The 18,845-nt window shown below is 36.7% G+C and overlaps 1 protein-coding gene across 1 annotated transcript in view; it reads left to right on the top strand.

Annotated features, from left to right (window-relative positions):
* The window catches only part of MYO3A (myosin IIIA), a 261,495-nt gene that overhangs the window by 77,343 nt on the left and 165,307 nt on the right, over positions 1-18,845 (top strand). Inside the window, exons 8-10 of the mRNA XM_011963820.1 lie at positions 2,551-2,696; positions 5,051-5,116; positions 7,375-7,530. Coding sequence (XP_011819210.1) covers positions 2,551-2,696; positions 5,051-5,116; positions 7,375-7,530 — 368 coding nt within the window. The remainder of the gene's footprint in view (positions 1-2,550; positions 2,697-5,050; positions 5,117-7,374; positions 7,531-18,845) is intronic.

The raw sequence follows: 18,845 nt of genomic DNA, 5'->3' as shown, positions 1-18,845 counted from the left end.
CTTGATTTGGCATGTTTAAGTTAAATTCTATATCAAAAGTAGTATTTGCTGGTTACATAAAGACATCCTCTGCCAGGATGAAGGGAACAAGGGAATTAGCGACTGTAGTAGGTGACCATACAACTTATCATACAAACCAGGACACCTTGGAGAGTGAAAGGGGATGATATTTATTATGATTCTAGGACTACAAGCATTAAACAAGAATGTCCCAGGCAAACTGGGACATAAATTCACCTGAGCCTATGGGGAGATATCCTCTGACCACACATGTAAATTCATAAAATAATGTATTATCCTGAAAAATAATTTTCCTTGGGAAAAAAATGATGGGGCAAAAGACATTATTTTTACACTCTAGCAAACAAAGTTATATTAGACAACAGAATGAGAAATTCATATGAATGCATTTTTTAATTTTTAACAGCTTTATAGAGGTATAACTATAGAATTAAGTCATTTAACATATACAATATTCTGATTTTTAATGTATATTCACAGGGTTGTGCAGTCATCATCACAATCATCACAAATGTTTTTGCTCCCCCTCAGAGAAACGTAGTAGTCATTAGCATTCACTCCTCATCTTTGCCTAAGCCCCCTTACTCTAGGCAACCATTAATCTATTTTCTGTCTCTGTGGACTGGCCATTTCTGGATATTTTAAATAAATTGAATCATACAATATATGGCCCTGTGTCTGGCTTCTTTTACCTAGTGTAATGTTTTCAGGGTCATCCATGTAGAAGTATGTATTAATGCATCACTCATTTTTAGAGTTGAATAATATTCCATTGTATGTGTAGACCACATTATGTTTATCCATTTGTCAGTTGATGAACATTTGGGTGTTTATCACTTTTTGTTATTATGAGCAATATTGCTATGAATATTTGCCACATGAAGTTTTAATGTAAAACTTAGGACTTTACTGTTTCCCTCAGTACTTCAGGCTGTGCTCTCTGATTTCAGCAGTTCACTCTTATGTGATATTGAAAATACTTCCATAGAAAAGGTTAAGAAGCATTGTGTATGATGATGTCCCATCATACTAACTCTAAGTTGAGAAACTATTCTCTCTCTTTCTTTATATATATATATGCACATGTATGCACATGCATAATTTATTTATGTATGCATTTATTATTGTCCTTCAGGTACTTAGAAATGAATTGGTTAATGGTCTTCTTATTTGCCCATAAACTCGCCACCCACGCCAGAACCAGAATATTACCCATAGCATGCACTGGCCTCTATCTCTTCAACTATTCCAACTCCTCACCTCCTCTCAAGAGTGTCTGTTGCCCCATATGTTGTGTTTATCATTGCCTTCTTTTTATTTTTTTAATCACACTGATATGCTTATAACTAAACTGTTTCCTGTCATTGCCATTAGTGTCAGGTATTAATAAGGATTTCTTTATGAAAGAGTCACCTTTCCTGGATGACATGTGTGTAAATGTTACCAACTGAATTCTAGTGTGCCCACAGATGGATTTTTTAAATGTGTTAAGCCTGATGTTAAGTGAAGTCAGAAGGTGAGATATCGTTTCCAAAAAGGCCTTAGATTTTTCACTTTGTATATCATTTTACAGTACTGTATTTAAATGACACAATTCTAATCTGCCATCATTCCAAAATTATTTTTTGTTTTTCTTGTGGGTTGGCATGTGCAAAACATAAAATTTTAAAAAATGCGAAAAGACGATTCTTAAAATGTAAAGTTGAATTTCCTTTTTGTGTTTATTGATGTTAATAATTACCATTCACAATCAATCTGCATTGTACTTACACATTTACAGCTAAATTGGGAAGTAATCAATGCAATAATTTCTCTATGTAATACAATCTTATAATATTACAAAAACAAATTCCTCTTTTTTCCTTGTCTCTCAATTGCATGTTTTGATTACTGACATGTTTTTAAACCTGGTTGCAGTTTTACAATTTAGGGTGGCCTCAGATAGGCTGTTGGTAAAACTGCATCAAGGTTTATTTTTATTCAGTTTTCTTTTATTAGTGGCTTAAAGCTTTTGCATTCCTCCAAACTTGTCTTATTCCTCCCTTAGGTAGCCTTGCCTTCTAGTTGCCAGTAGAGATCAAGGCCATCTAACTAGACAGCCCTCAAGCATGTTTACCTTTATTTCCTCCACTTTTAATTCTTCAAAAACATAGCCCTCATCTTTTCATTCCCTCAATAGATATTTATTGAGTGACTACCACTGTCCAATCTTTAGCTGTGCATTTGATCCCATCCCTTTCCATTTGGGACACAATTTCTTTCCTCTTGTTCTATATTTTCAAAAATATTTTTCATAGACTTCTTCCCTTATATTTGTAAACCTCCTAGGGTATTATCTGTTCCCAGAACAAAAATACTACCACTAATAATAATTTAATCTTTTATTCTCCTCCTAAGTTACTGCCTTCGTCTTTACTTATAGCTGTCAAACTTCACCAGTTTAAAAACTTAATGCTTTGTTCTAAGTATTTTATTACACGCTTGTTAAGGTCACAAATTTCACCTTTTGGTGGTGTGGTTTTCTACTAGGTGATTGCGTGTGAACAGCAGTTGGATACCACTTATGATGCCAGATGTGACACTTGGTCCCTGGGTATAACGGCCATTGAGTTGGGTGATGGAGATCCTCCGCTAGCTGACCTGCATCCCATGAGAGCACTCTTCAAAATACCAAGGTCAGATGACTAACACTGGGTCCAGTATCTGCAGCCCGTTTTTCTTCCTCCAGCCACTGAGTGTTCATCATGCTCTTCATGGAGATGTTCAGATACATTCCAACAAGTTGGGAGCAGAAGAGCCTGCAATATTATTCTGCTTCTTCTGAGACATTGTATTTGTTCAGTAGTTGCATTTCCCTGGTCTAAGTAAAAGAGCTTTCTCTTGATAATCACTGTGTCTTTCTCTCTTTTGCTAGGATTTGATCTCAGAAAATAGCAGTTCCTCCCACTCTTTATCAGTTCCTCAATGAGTCAGTGAGGCATCAGAGTCCATAGCTTGTGCAAGTGTTTTGCTTTGCTTTACCTACCAATCTAGTAATATTTTACTACTTGCTAAGATTTCCCTTCGTTCAGAACTTTAAAATAATATTATTAAGAAAATTATATATAAAATTTATCCAGAAAATAATGATTTTAAACATGTTAATATTTTGAATATGTTAATATAAAACAATAAATTTAGAAGAATAACCTCTTTTGGTGCCATGAAAACACTTGACTATTTATGTACCCCTCACCCCTTCATGTGTGTATCAACAGATTTTCCCCTACTATCCTATTAACTAATTTCTTTAAATACTATTTTCTATGAGTGGTGGTTAGTCCCTAGATGTTTCAGATAACTAATGTGAAAAGACTGCCTATAATTATTAAAGGTGTTATTTTTAAATATCTTTTTAAGGATTTTGCCTTAATTGTAATGCAGTGCACACCCAGAGCCTGTGATGACAGGTATCCAAAACATTAGAATATTTGGCATCTAACTACATTATTATAAGACCAAAACATTTGAATTCATTTTTGCCTTTGAATTTCTTGTCCTATCTATATGTTCCAAATTATAATACCTTGGCTATATATCATCCTTTACATACTGCTTATTTTGTAAGTGGAGAAGCAACATTACAGAAAATAATGGAAAACCTTCTGTATACTAAATCCAAGACATTTCATTAATTTTGAAGAAAGCAGGAAAAAAATCTGTAGTTTCTAACTCCTATTGTCATTCAGTATGTAAAGTGAAGTTGTGTACTGCCTTAGCTGTTTTAATTGTGGATTAAACCATCATATTTAGTCTGATGTTATTACTCTTGGTGATAATGCCACATGAAGGAAGGATGACACTGTTGATAGATATTGTACCTAGGTAACAGGCAATGTGCAAAGTAATTCTAGGAACTGCATCATCTTGGTTATTTCTTAATTATGTCTACCACCAGTGGAATTTCAAGAATACTGACTATGGTAATATGGAGAAAAAGAGGATCTGAAAAGCTACCCAGTTCTGAGTGTTCTGAAATAATCCACACTTTGTTATTCAAAGCAAGCCAATAAATCTCATAAAAGGACATTTTCAGGAGGACAAGAAACAAAACAACATTTCTGCAGAAAAGAATTACTTCTTTTAATGTGCAAATTAGCAATCTTCAAATTGTCCTCAGGATTGTGAAATGAGCTTAGTCGTGATCTCGGGTAGATGAGTAGCTGCACTTTTCTTTAATGAGCCTGTACAAACTGTACATTAATTTCATTATAAGCTATTTAAGGAGTAATGCAGAACTGAAGACAAAGTATTTCCATTTCACTAATGAAAACAAAGAGCTGTTAGAATTAACATAAAGCAGCACTTCAGCAAATTCGACTATCATGGTTGATCAATGTTGCTTGATTGCAGAGTTAGATCAGCCTCATTTTCAAGTGATATTCCTTTGTATTCAACGAATGTGCCAAAAAATATATTTGTTCAGTTTAAACTGAAAGGAATTAATAAAATTGTTAAAGTTGTATTCACAGCTTTATTGCTAATAATATTTTTCAGTTCCTTAACACTTTGTAACATGTTTCCTGCTGTGTGTCCAGTAACAACAGAACAACTCATAAGGGCATTCTGCTGTGCCACTCCCTGGCACACTTTCCTTCATATTCCAAACAGGCCACTTCTGTGTTCCCTGGATGTTCCTCAGAGACTTCACTGGGACTCATAGGAAAAAAAAACCCTCTTCCCCAGCATCTATTGTTTCTATTCTGTTAAGTATTGATGTTTCCCCCTAGAGCTAGGTAAAAGCAAGAAGACTCTTTAAAAGAAAAAAATTAGTAGTTGGAAAAATCAGGTCATATGTTAAGTGCTTTCAGAGAAACAAAGATTTTGTCATTTTGTATAAAGAAAGATGTGTAATGATTTATCTCTCTTGGAATTGGAAAAAGATGGAATCCTTGATTAAAACTGGCAGAACCTGTGATTGCATTAGTCTATCTCATTTTGCACTGACTGACCAATACGCAGAATCTAACACTGATTCTTATTTTTCTAGGAATCCACCCCCAAAACTAAGGCAGCCTGAGCTATGGTCAGCAGAATTCAATGACTTCATAAGCAAGTGAGTAAAGAGTGTTTTAAAAAACCAAAGAAATTCCCTCCTGCTATATAACTAAATCTCCTCCTGTTGCTTATCTGTTAAACGGCCCCAGAGATTTCTATTATTTTCTTCAAAGGAAGCATCTATAGTGTCTTTTAAATGTTCTGTGAATTTACTATTGCTCAGATAATGGCCTTAGGGTCATGTTTATTCACTTATCAATAGCTATGCTTCTGTGGACCCTTTATAATCAATGGACATGTTCTTCTGTTCACCTGTGTTTTGCCTATGAGTGTCATTTCATATGAGATGGGTCTCAGCATACTATTAGGTTTCGCTTCTTTATCCAACTTTATCCTCTGTGCCTTTTAATTGGGGCATTTAGCTCGTTTACATTCAATGTTAGTATTGGCATGTGTGGATTTGATCCTGTCATCATGTTGTTAGCTGGTTGTTATGCAGACTTGTTTGTGTGGCTGCTTATAGTGTCACTGGTCTATGTACCTAACTGTGTTTTTGTAGTGGCCAGTCATGGCCTTTGCTTTCCATATTTAGCACTCCCTTCAGGACTTGTTCTAAGGCAGGCCTGGTTGTAATGAATTCCCTTCACATTTGCTTGTCTGAAAAGGATCATATTTCTTCTTTGCTTATGGAACTGTAGATGCTTCCACACAGATCCTCAAAGGAACTTAGTGTCTGATGTATTTCTTGCAGTTTCCCCTCTGAGAAACATTTCCTGGTTTCTGCCAAGCAGTTAGTATTCTGTCCTGGTTGCTATTGGTTTGGTTTCTCTTCTTCTATTAACATTGCCAATTGTATTTAGCTTACCTGTTTTGACATCTTTCTCTCTAACTAGACAGTAAGCAACTCTAGGGCACTGAACGTGCCTTACTTGTCACTGTAACTCCAGAGTCTAGCAGAGTGCCTAGTAGCACATTAACGATTTGATAAAGTTTTATATGAATAAAATAATTTCATATGTGACTCTTCTGAATACATAGATACAATTACTACAGATGTCAGAAATTAATGCATTCTGTTAAACTAGAGGAAAACTAAGAACACTTGTTCTTATTTTTTAGACGTTGGCATTCTTATTCCTTAGCATATTTTAGCATTCCTGGGAAATATATTTTTGGTTAAGCTCAATGAAATAAATTGCATAATTACTATAATACCGATTAGAAATGGCACTGCTCAAGCCAAGGCATGAGTTTCATCTTTTTATGCTTTTTTCTTCTTTTTTAATATCCCCAAATGACAGCCCAATTTTCTCATAATTGTAGACTCTGTGAATTGCAGGGTGAAAGGGGTCTTGGAAAGTTGTACAGACCAAGTTTATATCCAGAGGTTAAATCCTTCTCAAACATGTGCACTCAGTGGCTGCCCAATCAATACTTAAATATCTCCAGTCAAAATAATATTTCCCAATTCAGCTCATTCTACTTTGATAAGCCTCACTCTTGAAAAGTTCTTCCTTAGACTGACCTGAAAGCTGTTTCTCTCTTGATTCCACCAGCCAATTCTAGGTCTTTTACCCCTTGTGACCACTGAAAACTACTTGAGTCCTTCTTTTAAATATTCAAAGTCAGCTGTCACAGCTGGTTAAACATTCTACGTTTGTTCAAATGCTCCTCCTGTGCTGTTGTTTCAGGTGCTCTCACTAGCCCTGTCCGTTCTCAAGAATATGCTCTGGTTGAACCTATCAAGAGGTGCAACATGCGTTAGTACATCTGCTGTATGACCTCAAAAAATACCTATTGACATGGAATTTCAACATCCTTAACTGAGTGGCCTTCTCAATTGGGTTACCAGTTTTATCACAGAAAGAAACAGATCAATTGAGAAGCCTTTAAAAGCATTTATGAAGGGAAACTGCATTGTTTGTTTTATTTTTAGATAAGCATTAAACTATAATGACTTCATTGTCATTTATCTGCAGCTACTGACTTGTAAAGGAGACTTTGCAGTGGAGACATTTTAATTATCACTATGCAATAATCCTTGCTGGGAGACGACAGGGGAAGTGGTATTTAGTTGAAAGTTGGTATCACTATAGCTTAATCACTCACAGATGTGTGCACTTTCACAAACATTTCATCACATTGCAGTTTGCTATTTTTGAGAGATTAAGAATTGCAATTAATATATTTTAAGCTTGGGCTGAGCATTTGTGAGGAGCATCACTCTTGTGTGTTAGATTAATTTTTAGGAATATGAATAATAGTTTCAAAAGTCTAACTTATCTAACAACTGCATGTTCTTTTTTGCCAGTGCAGGTGCTTGACTAAAGATTATGAAAAACGTCCAACAGTGTCAGATCTTTTACAACATAAATTCATTACTCAAATTGAGGGCAAAGATGTGATGTTACAAAAACAACTAATGGAATTCATTGGCATCCATCAATGCATGGGAGGCACAGAAAAGGCCAGGTAATCAAATAGTATCTTGATTCCAAAATCCAGAGATTATTGAAAGATTTTGAATAGTTTAATAATGCATTAATTTTTAAGGTGAATAAAATTTGGAGGTAATGGGGACTTACATGAAAAGTGAATGCCACCTGTTGAATTGCATCTCAATATTGGTAAAATTACCGGCAACACTTTTATTTTTTTTGAAACGGAGTCTCACTCTGTCGCCCAGGCTGGAGTACAGAGGCACGATCTCGGCTCACCGCAACTTCTACCTTCTGGGTTCAAGCGATTCTCCTGCCTCAGCCTCCCAAGTAGCTGGGACTACAGGCCCCTGCCACCACACCTGGCTGATCTTTTGTATTTTTAGTAGAGACGAGGTTTCACTGTGTTAGCCAGGATGGTCTCCATCTCCTGACCTTGTGATCCACCCGCCTTGGCCTCCCAAAGTGCTGGCATTACAGGCGTGACAGGCAGCACTTTTTAAACAAGTTTTAAGAACAAAGAATGTAAACTTCAAAAGATCATTTTTGTGTTGGTATATGTTTTCTTGTATTTTCTGCTTTTCTATAAAGTAAGATATCTTAGATTTGAGATTAAAAAATATAAAACTTGAAAGACCTTTTGGCACTATTATTTGTTCGTTTTCCCTGGTTAAATTATATTTAAGATCATTTTAAATATCTTTGTACATCCTATTGGGATTTTAAATAGTATATAAGTTTATTTCAGGAAATTTAAAAGTCAAAGAAAAATATACAATGGAAAATTAATCAAGTATAACATTTTAGTCTGTAACCTTTTAATATCTTCTTTCTGGGTATCCTTTTTTTTTGAGACAGGGTCTCACTTTGTCACCCAGGCTGGAGTGCAGTGGCACCATCTCTGATCACTGTAGCCTCAACCTCCAGGGTTCAAGTGATCCTCTTTCTTCAGACCCCCCAAGTAGCTGGGACTATAGGTACGCACCACCATGCCTGGCTACTTTTTGTATTTTTAGTATAGACGGGGTTCTGCCATGTTGCCCAGGCTGGTCTTGAACTCCTGAGCTCAAGTGATCCACCTGCCTCAGCTTCTCGAAAGGCTAAAATTACAGGCATGAGCCACTGTGCCCAGCCAGACATTTTTAAACATTTTTAAAACAAAATTGTAATAGTATTATGTGTGTCCCAGAGACTGTCTACTTTCACTGAATAGTGAACATCCATATAATTAAACATTCTTCTAACACAAAATTTTAATGGCTAGATAACATTCCCTTGCCTGACAATTTAATGATTAATTTAAATAATTCCATACATTTGGCTATTACTGTTTTTACTCTATCAAGTAACTGTGTAATGAACAGAGTTGTACATTAATCTCTTACTGTTTTCTTAAGATAAATTCCTATAGATGGTACTATTAAATCAAAAAATTATTAAAGTTAAATTTATAATTTCACTTTATTCTTGAGAATCATATTTGTTTCATCCCAGGAGCATATCACTATTTAAGGAGTTGGAAGAAGTGAATAGGACATTACTTATTTGAATTCCTGTTGGGAATGTACACATTTAGTTCCCATTTGTTTAATGCCTGCTATGTGCCAGATTTTATGTTAGGACTTTATTATGTTATCTCATGTGATTTTATAACAAATCTGAGGAAAATATTTTATGATAACCCATTTTCACAGCTGAAAAAAATTGAAGTTGGCAGAGGTTAATTAACTTGCACAAGGCTGCACAGGAAATAAATGACTTAGCAAGGATTCAAATTCTGATCTTAAAGCCCAAGCTTTAATTCACAGGAGTAAATGAACTAATGATTGTGGATGGTCTTGGGAGATAATAATCCATGCCTGTTTGAGTTTGCAGCTTTGCTGCAGAGACAGACCTGATATACCTTTAATGAGGAAGAATTAGGGGACAAAAAGAAAGAAGCAGATATGTAGTTTGTAATGAGGAGATAATCATGCCCATCTTTTTATCGTTGTGTAAATGTAGTTTCATAATCGGCTGCAACCTCATTCTTCCCAAAATAGACAACAAATAATCAAAATAAACAGAAATTGAGGTGTATTCACATTGTGTAGGAGGTTCAATGTCAAGAACTGTGAAGGATCTGAGATATTGCCCTACCTGCAAGCTAACCATTTGACCTGCCACAGTTTCATGAATGCTAGTAGAAGACACAAGATTCATGAATGAGAGACAAAGGACTTTACTACTCATTGCCAAGCTGACAGCATGAGTTTATGTTCACATTGGTTCTCCTTGCCCACTAGAGTCCTAGGGGAAATGTGGAATAGATGGATGTTGTGTCCACACTTGGCTTGCCTCATAACTGGGAAACCCTGAACTTGAGAAACTACAGTCTTTTAAAGGGGCTGCTTGCATGCTTGCCCAAATTTTGCCTTGGAGGAAGCATTACTTTACCATCCTGGACACCAGGACAGATGGAGACAGTATTTTTAATTTCTAAGGCTGTTTGCTATACAAACATTATTGAAAATATAGTCTGGAACAAAAGCTAATATAAGACATGCAGAAATATGAGAGACCCATGAATAATTGTCTCCCATTGTTCAATCATCATAAGAATAGCTGCACTACACAGCATTTAGATTGTCATTAGATTGTCATGCTTGTGCTGTAAGTTTCAGTGATTATTGGGCACAGTGTTATGCCCAACACTTTCTGATTCTGAGACACAAGATGTAGTCTTGTTTATCCTGTTAAAAATTCACAATATGCTTTCAGTATGAGAATTCATGATATACTCAGTTATGGAAATTTTTCAGTTGTTATTTTAAGTATTGATCCTCTCTCATTCTTTTCACTTTTTATTCCTGAGACATAAATGTTGGAACTTCCTATTTTACCTCACATGTCTTGTAATTTCTCTGTCATGTTTGTCACTCATTTATCAATCTCTGCCACATTCTGAATGAATTCTTCAAAATTGTTTTCCAGTTCATTAATTTTCTCATAGAACTGGGCCTAGTCTAGATATCTTGTATACCAATATTTTTTTCATGCTGATATCTATTATACATCAACATCTATATTTTTCATTTCTATAATTTCTTACTTGGTGAGTGGTTTTTTTGTTAACCACTCTTTTCATATCTGACTTTTCATATCTTGCTATTCATTTTTTCTTTTGGGGGAAAGTAATTCCATTTTTCTTCTCTTTGATCTCCAACATACTTTTTAACAGTAACTCTCAGATTTGCATTTTTCAGCACAGGTGAATTGTCCTGATTATTGAGTTCATTTGTTTATTTAATATTTGGTTTCCTTAGTCTAGGGTTCAGAATTTTAGTTTGCTTTCTCATCTTGAGTGGGAGGTTTTCTATTTTGATTTTTCTTTCTTTCTGCATTCTGTCTATTTGGAGGGTTTTGCCTTTGCCATTACTGGTTTCAGGATTCCCCAGGGCCCATCGTGATTTGAAGGAAACTGCAGATCTAGTTGCTGAGCCAGTGGGAAGTAGATCTTCTGTCTCTCCATCCTGCCATCTCAAGCACCTGGCTCCATATAAAAGGAAGAAGCGGCAGAGATTTTTCAATCTTTTTCCCAGGCAAGGAACCCCACACTCAGCCCCATTCTTCCCACGACATCTCGGTCAAGGCTTTCACTGTGAATGTGTGTTTTAGTTCCTTTACTCTCCAGGCCTCTTTTTCCTGTTTTTGGTGCCTGACTTCGAATCAGCCTGTAGTTTCTGCCCTCTTACCTGGTGTTTTTGTTTGCTCTGTTAGGTCCACTCTAATGCTCATCTTGTTTTAGAAAATATCTTTGTCTTTTTAATTTTATTTTTTAACATGTAAGAAATATTTTATTTTTTACAAACCTATGTTTGGAAGAGGTGGGAGTTGAACTTGAATTTTTACCCACAACACTCTTTTGACTATGGATCTTACTTCAAAGGAGGAGGAAAGATTTTCCTGCCCTCAGCATGCATATTCACACTAGTCCCGAAGTGTCAGACATACTCAGGCAAAAGAAAAGAGGCTTGGTTATGCTGCTGGTAACACATTAAACAAAAGCTGTCTTCTTGAAAATCATGAAAAATAACTTGATTTGTCACAGTTTCTGATGTTGGTAAAATGGATCAAAAAATCTAATTGTATTAAATCTACATAGCTAACTCAAAGCTGACATTTTTCTTTTTGTACATGATATTATCCTTTAGAATTGAATTGAGGCATGTGCGTGGCAGGATAATTTTTTTTAAATTAAAGATTCAGCTTTAAAAAAAACAGTCCTAATATAAATTGAATGCAAACTGAATACTTTATAAACTTCCTTGTTGGGAGGAGGTGGAGTATTGGGAGATACTGTGGAATGGATATGAGAACTTTCTATTTTAAGTCAAGACCTGAATATAGAACACATCACTTTTCTAACTTACTCAACTATTCTGAAGAATTAAGACCATGTCGTAACACACTCCTCGAAAAACAGGAAAGCATTTTTCACATGAGTTAAAATTGACAATGTTAGAAGGCAGACTAAATTGGTAGAAACTCTAGTTATAAAATATTTTAAAATAAAATTTTTCTTATGACTCGTATTTTTAAACTGTTGACTATCTGATTTAATAGGAATAGATAAAAGTCATTTGTAACTGAAATGTGCTATTCAGAATTCTTGATGAAAACAATAAAAGCCCACTTAAAAAGTAAAGCAGTTTAGTGGACAGCATTGGATGGCTCAGAGAATGGAGAGGATGGGAGAGAGCCAGGTTTAGTCATGAAAGCAGGGGGCTTCAACTGTCCTTCCTCAAGAACCACCAGCTAAACGGCTGCCACTGAAAACCACCCACCTGCCTCTAACATTGCCTGCCATGACACTAGTTTCTTGAATGCCACATCCCACTCAAAATATTTGTAAACTGACTTTGAGCTTTACGTTGCTTCCTTGAGGTTCTAAGTTCCATACTGGACCATCTGATCGCCCACGTGTAGGTAACAGGCCCACACAGGTGGTGAGAGACACTTGGTCTCAGCTCATTTCTAGTTTCTATGTGAGAGGCAGAGTCCTGCCTGCTAGCCATTTTGAAATTTCTTCCCCACAGCAGACGGGTATTTTTAAGCTGCTGAAGCAACAGATAAATAGCCATTATATGGAATATTTTTTATTCTATTTCATTCTATTTTAGAGACAGAGTCTCACTGTTGCTCAGGCTGGCCTCAAAATTCTGGGCTCAGGTGATCCTCCTGCATCAGCCTCCTGAGTAGCTGAGCTTTCAGGCACAAGCCACCACATCTACCTCCTGTATGGAATATTTAACACTTCCTACAATTCCTTCTTTTATATGTCTTGAACATTTGCCTAAAAATATTATTTAAACTATGATTGTCATTCCTCATAAAGAAAATATCTAACCCAGCATCTACTTAAATGATAACAAATTCCAAATTAAAACTTCCTTTTTTTGAAAGTCATATTATTAACATGTTATCATCTTAAATTTTCTTTGTGTTGTATATACAATGCAAAATAACTTTAATATTTTACTTGCTACTCTCAACATGCTAGTGGCAATTACCTTTGACATTTATAGATTATTATATTTTGCATATGATTTCATAGAAATAAAAAGGATTTAGTAACTCCTTTTTCTTACTAATGTTGGTTTCTTAGACCAAAAATACTGGCTGTGTTTGTGGTGCTGTTGCAACTAGTCCACTTGTCCTGGCATCTATGGTTTTCCGGCCAGAATATAAGGCGTATTTGAGACATATGTGGAAGGATTAACAAAGGAAATCAAACTAAAAATTGACTATCAAATCAGTGTTAAAAGTACCTTTAGGGTGCGGTGCCTCACGCCTGTAATCCCAGCACTTTGAGAGGCCAAGGCGGGTGGATCACGATGTCAGGAGTTAGAGACCAGCATGGCCGACATAGTGAAACCCCCTCTCTACTAAAAATACAAAAAATTAGCCAGGCGTGGTGGCGGGTGCCTGTAATCCCAGCTACTTGGGAGGCTGAGGCAGGAGAATCACTTGAACCAGGGAAGCAGAGGTTGCAGTGAGCCCAGATCATGCTATTGCACTCCAGCCCAGGCGACAGTGGGAGACTCTGTCTCAAAAAAAAAAAAAAAAAAAACCCAGCCCAAGCTGTCAATTCCTTATTAGGTGTGGGACTTTATGTAATGTAAATTTGCTCAAATAGGATTTTGATTTTACAAAACAGAACAATGAAAAGAAAACAAATCAACAGGAAGTAATAATAGGGTTCCTTCCATGTGGCACAATGCATGACTCCATTTTATGTTCTATTTTCTGGGCAAGATAATTTTTCTTTAATGGCTGTGACTATGTCATGGTGAGAATTATTCACCCTTTGGAACATGTATGTTTTTCCTTAACACATGAGACTTTTTAAGAATGCTATCCCCATTGCTTTACTAACAATTATATTTTCAATTCCCATCTCCATGTGACTGAAAGATACTTCAAACTCAACATGTCCAAAATTAAACTTGTGATATTCCATCTAAAATGTGTTATTTGTTCCCTTTCTTATTTTATTTTATTTATTTTTTTGAGACAGGGTCTTACTCTATCACCCAGGCTAGAGTGCAATGGCGTGATCTCGGCTCACTGCAACCTCCACCTCCCGGGTTCAAGCGATTCTCCTGCCTCAGCTTCCCAAATAGCTCAGATTACAGGCGCCCATCACTGTGCTGGGCTAATTTTTGTATTTTTTTTTTTTTTTTAAGTAGAAATGGGGTTTAACCATCTTTGCCAGACTGGTCTCAAACTCCTGACCTTGTGGTCCACCTGCCTTGGCCTCCCAAAGTGCTGGGATTACAGGCGTGAGCCACTGCAACCGGCTGTTCCCTTTTTTATTAATGACACCACCACTTATCTCATTATGCCAACCAGAACTCTAGGGATTATCTTAGCCTATTCCTCTCTCCTACTTTTCATTTTTAGTCCAAATCAGGACTAAATTTATTACGATCTCACTCAACATCAATTATGCTATAAACTTTGCTACCCTAGAAATCACAGATTAAGATGACTTCCATGTTGTCTCAACATTTGTTGAGGCCATTGTATAAAGGTCTGGATAAAGGTTCTCCACAGGGGTCTGACAGCTGAATCCTTTATACAGCCTGTGCTCTGGGGCTAACTTTTTAGTAAACAGGATAAGACAAGCACATAAATAACCATTATACAAAATTTCAATCCCATTTCCACTAGCAGGGGCAGGATGGCTTATCCAGGAGGTGGCCTTTGAATCAGCACCACGGGGGATAAACTGGACTAAATCGTGAAGATAAGAGTTACCATGAGATGAACATTATAGCTGGAAAAACAGCCTGAGCAAAATCATGAAATCAAGGATAAGCTGACAGAAAGGCAAGCATTTAATCAAGCTGTAAGGGGAAAACCCAGATATAGGATTGGAGAGGTATACTGAGACCAGACCCCTGAGAGCACTGAAGTCAGATTGATAGGTTTGACCTGTGTCCATGACAGCCCAAAGTGGGGAGTACCCCATCGCTAGCTCTTAAGCCACCTGTGCCCTACTGTGCACCAGCCTTTTGTTGGTTCTAAAAGGTAAATTATGGATACACCAAGACAGACTACAGCAATAATTTTGGATTCATTTTGCTTGTTCCCAGTGTGACCATTTTCTCATATGTTTCTTCCTAACTTTAAAATTTTATATGTCTTTGAAGGTGGGGAGAGTTGGTCCCAACTGTGTTTAATTATCATCTATCTCTAAATGTGCTTAATTGGGTCTTATCCTTCTGTCATCTTCTATTGCACGAGAGTGGGTGCCCAGCCCTTATTACAGACACTTGAATCCCAACCCCTGCCTTGGACTGCCAGGATGGCAACTCCACTGTCTACAGCAGCCCACTCAAGCTGGGGACCCAGACAGGAGTATTTCTCTTCACCTAGTTCAGTGTAAGTTGATTCTAATGACTCCGTAGATGAAGGACTGTAAGTGTCTCAAATTAAAATTAGAAATAGGAGAGCACCATTCTGGAAAACAAGATAACCTAGAGTTTGCTTTTATTCAGATAGGAATCGATCATGAATCAAGAAACTGGATAATGATAGCTCCATCATTAAAATACATGGCCATTTGCTATGACCAGACCTAGTTGCTAGTCTAGAAAAAAATAGAAAAGGAGCTACAGATCACATAAAGATAATTCTATTAATAATATTAACAAAGGCTGATGTTGACTCGAGTGTCGAAAGGATATGAATTTGCTTCAAAATTGTAGTATGTATTGAATAAGCTGTAATAGGCAAGACAGGGGCTAGTGTCTGGATATTTATATATTTAACATATTGATATATTTTAATATTGGTATATATTTAACATATGTGGACATTTATTTGTTTCTATGTTTTTGTGTTTATTTTTAAATGGATTGTGTGTGTGTGTGTGTACACACATCATTTGTGCTTATATTCTAAGTAAGATTTTATTTTAGAAGATTCTCATCTTATCTTGGCTAAAATAAAAAGTGAAGGAATTGTCCCTGTCAGTGCTAGAAGGAAAGGTCTCATAAAGGAATATACTGGTAGCTGTGTCCATCCAAGATGGACAACTCAGGAAGAAACAGATAAAGCTGGGGAATATAGCAAGGATCCCTCTAGGACTAGGAAATTTGGAAAATATACAATAACTTACCCTTTCCTGTCTTAAATATTTCCTTATGTCAATCTTCAGTAACTTCTCTTCCAGAAAAGCTCCCAGAATAAAAACTAAATGGCTTTTTAATGTGGTCTCCAGGAATTTTAAAAGGAATAGGAAATTGAATAATTATTCCCTGGAGAAGGCCATTGTAAGTATCTCTGCTCCTGAATAGCATTAAATAAAGGAATTCAAGTAAATAAAAAGAAGCAGTTGCTGATACTACAAAAAAAACTAAATAATTCTGAGAATAAGTTACATTGTTGCTTCAAAATGAAACAACGTAAAGAACCATGGTACAATCTGCCCACTTGTGCTAAACACCTTGTTCAGTTCCGGTCTTTATCGTGCCACTTCCCCCCTGCCAAATAATTATATAATCATAGATTATTATTGCTGGAAAGGAGCTTTGAATGTGGATCCTTATTTTAGAGATCAGGAAATTAAATCTCAGAGAAATTGAATCCTGCCTTCTGAAACAATAGCCAGTTAATGACCAGCACAAAGTTATAACTCAAGTATAATGATTTTCAGACTAGCTCTTTTACTAGTTTCTCTTTTCCTCACTAGTGTTAGAAGTTGGCGGTCACAAAACTGATGGACAGATTTTGTTTGAGCTACTTTGTATGGTTTACTCATAATGAGCATTTACACTTAAATTTTATTTTATTTCTTTGGTATACTGCAATTAGAGTTTGCATTACTAAGTAGAATATTCAATGGTCAAGGAATCTTTGTTCATGTTTTCCCTAAGACTTTTTTTTTTTTTTGAGATGGAGTCTCACTCTGTCACCCAGGCTGGAGTGCAGTGGCGCCATCTTGGCTCACTGCAAGTTCTGCCTCCCGGGTTCACGCCATTCTCCTGCCTCAGCCTCCCAAGTAGCTGGAACTTAAGGCGCCCGCCACCTTGCCCAGCTAATTTTTTTGTATTTTGTTTAGTAGGGATGGGGTTTCACCGTGTTAGCCAGAATGGTCTCCATCTCCTGACCTCGTGATCTGCCCGCCTCCGCCTCCCAAAGTGCTAGGATTACAGGCGTGAGCCACCGCGCCCGGCCCCCTGAGACTAGTTTTTAATTAAGGATACAGAGTGTGGAAACAACTAAGTTTAAAATGGGTATCTAACTTATCCTTGAAATGTTTGGGAAATAATAATTTAGGAACTAGGTTTAATGACACATGGATATGGGTGTTGACAATCATCAACATAGTGATATTTTCGTTTCTTTTGGAAAGAGTCCCTCATACCTATGATGAGTTTAGGGGTTTGCCTATGTTATTAGTAGTCAAGCTCTCAGCAGGGGCCAACAAAACTCTGCATTCAGTGAAAAAAAGGCCTGGATCATTTTCTCTAGTAATTAATACTGTAAGTTGTACTGCACTCTGAGATTTTTTAGCCTATTTTGTGTGTTCTATATGATCTACTCTTCAGTCTTTAGTTTCATTTAGGCTTAAAATGGCAAGTTGTCAGTGGCGCCCATCACGAGTCACTGATGACAGTAAGTGTTCCTATAAGGACCAACTTGCTCATTTCTTCCTGTGGATCCACCCACATTGTAGCCCCTGAGGCCACTTGCTAGTTGCTAAACCTGCTATGTATCTTCATTCCTCTCCATTTTGGCTCATGGAGTGTTCTCTCCTTGAAATCTCACCCACCTTCATTCTCTTCTTGGGAATATACTTAAAACCAGTCTCCAACTGTTGGCACCTTTGAGAGACCTTTCCCAGAAGTTCTGAGTATGTGTTTACACTTCCTTTCCTCTGTCGTCATACATCACTTTGTTCTTACTTCAGTTAGACACACCTGGGATAGAGTCCCAATCCTGCCGTTTATTAGTCTTGCCATGAACTAATTTTGTGACTCTGAACAAGTTACTGAACCTCTTAGACACAGTTACACCCTATTTATAAAATGAGGACACCAATAACACCTACCTGGTAAAGGTGAGAGAATAAATGAAATAAAATAAACAGCATGAAGCACCTGCACAACATTAGCAGTCACCAGCATTTTGTGGATAGTTACATGCATCTGTATTTTACAAATCTTAATCATCTATGTCTCCAGTGCTGAGTCTAGTACTTTACATGTAGTAAGTGCTCAATAAATATATATTGTTTGGAATTGAAGAGTTTGGGTTGAGATCTGAAATAGAATGCCTTGATTTGCCTTTATATGTTCAATAGACACAATTAATAGTGTGTTTAGCTATTTATTACTTACTGTGAGAAAAAAATTGGAGAACCAATTAACATGGAAGAGTTTTTGAGATAAAGGTTTTGAAATTTTGTTCTAAATTTTTTAAATAGATACTTCCAAATCTATTTTTATATATGGTGAGAGATAGGGATCTAGTATCATTCCTTTGCATATGTATACCCAGTTTTCCCAACACCATTTATTGAAGAGATTGTCTTTTCCCCGCTGTATGGTCTTGGCACCTATATTAGTCCATTCTCACACTGTTCTAAAGAACTGCCTGAGCCTGGTAATTTATGAAGTGAAGAGGTTTAATTGATTCACTGTTCCTCAGGCTGTACAGGAAGCATGATTGGGGAGACCTCAGGAAACTTACAATCATGGTGGAATGGTGAAAGGGAAGCAAGCACATCTTCACATGGTGTCAGGAGTGAGAGAGTCAAGGGGGAAATTCTACACACTTTGAAGCAACCAGATCTCA

Source organism: Colobus angolensis, unplaced genomic scaffold (genome assembly GCF_000951035.1).
Source record: "Colobus angolensis palliatus isolate OR3802 unplaced genomic scaffold, Cang.pa_1.0 Scaffold63, whole genome shotgun sequence".
Taxonomy (NCBI): Eukaryota; Metazoa; Chordata; class Mammalia; order Primates; family Cercopithecidae; genus Colobus; species Colobus angolensis.
The sequence above is the reverse complement of the archived record's forward strand: the minus strand, read 5'-3'. Positions and strand labels throughout refer to the sequence as shown.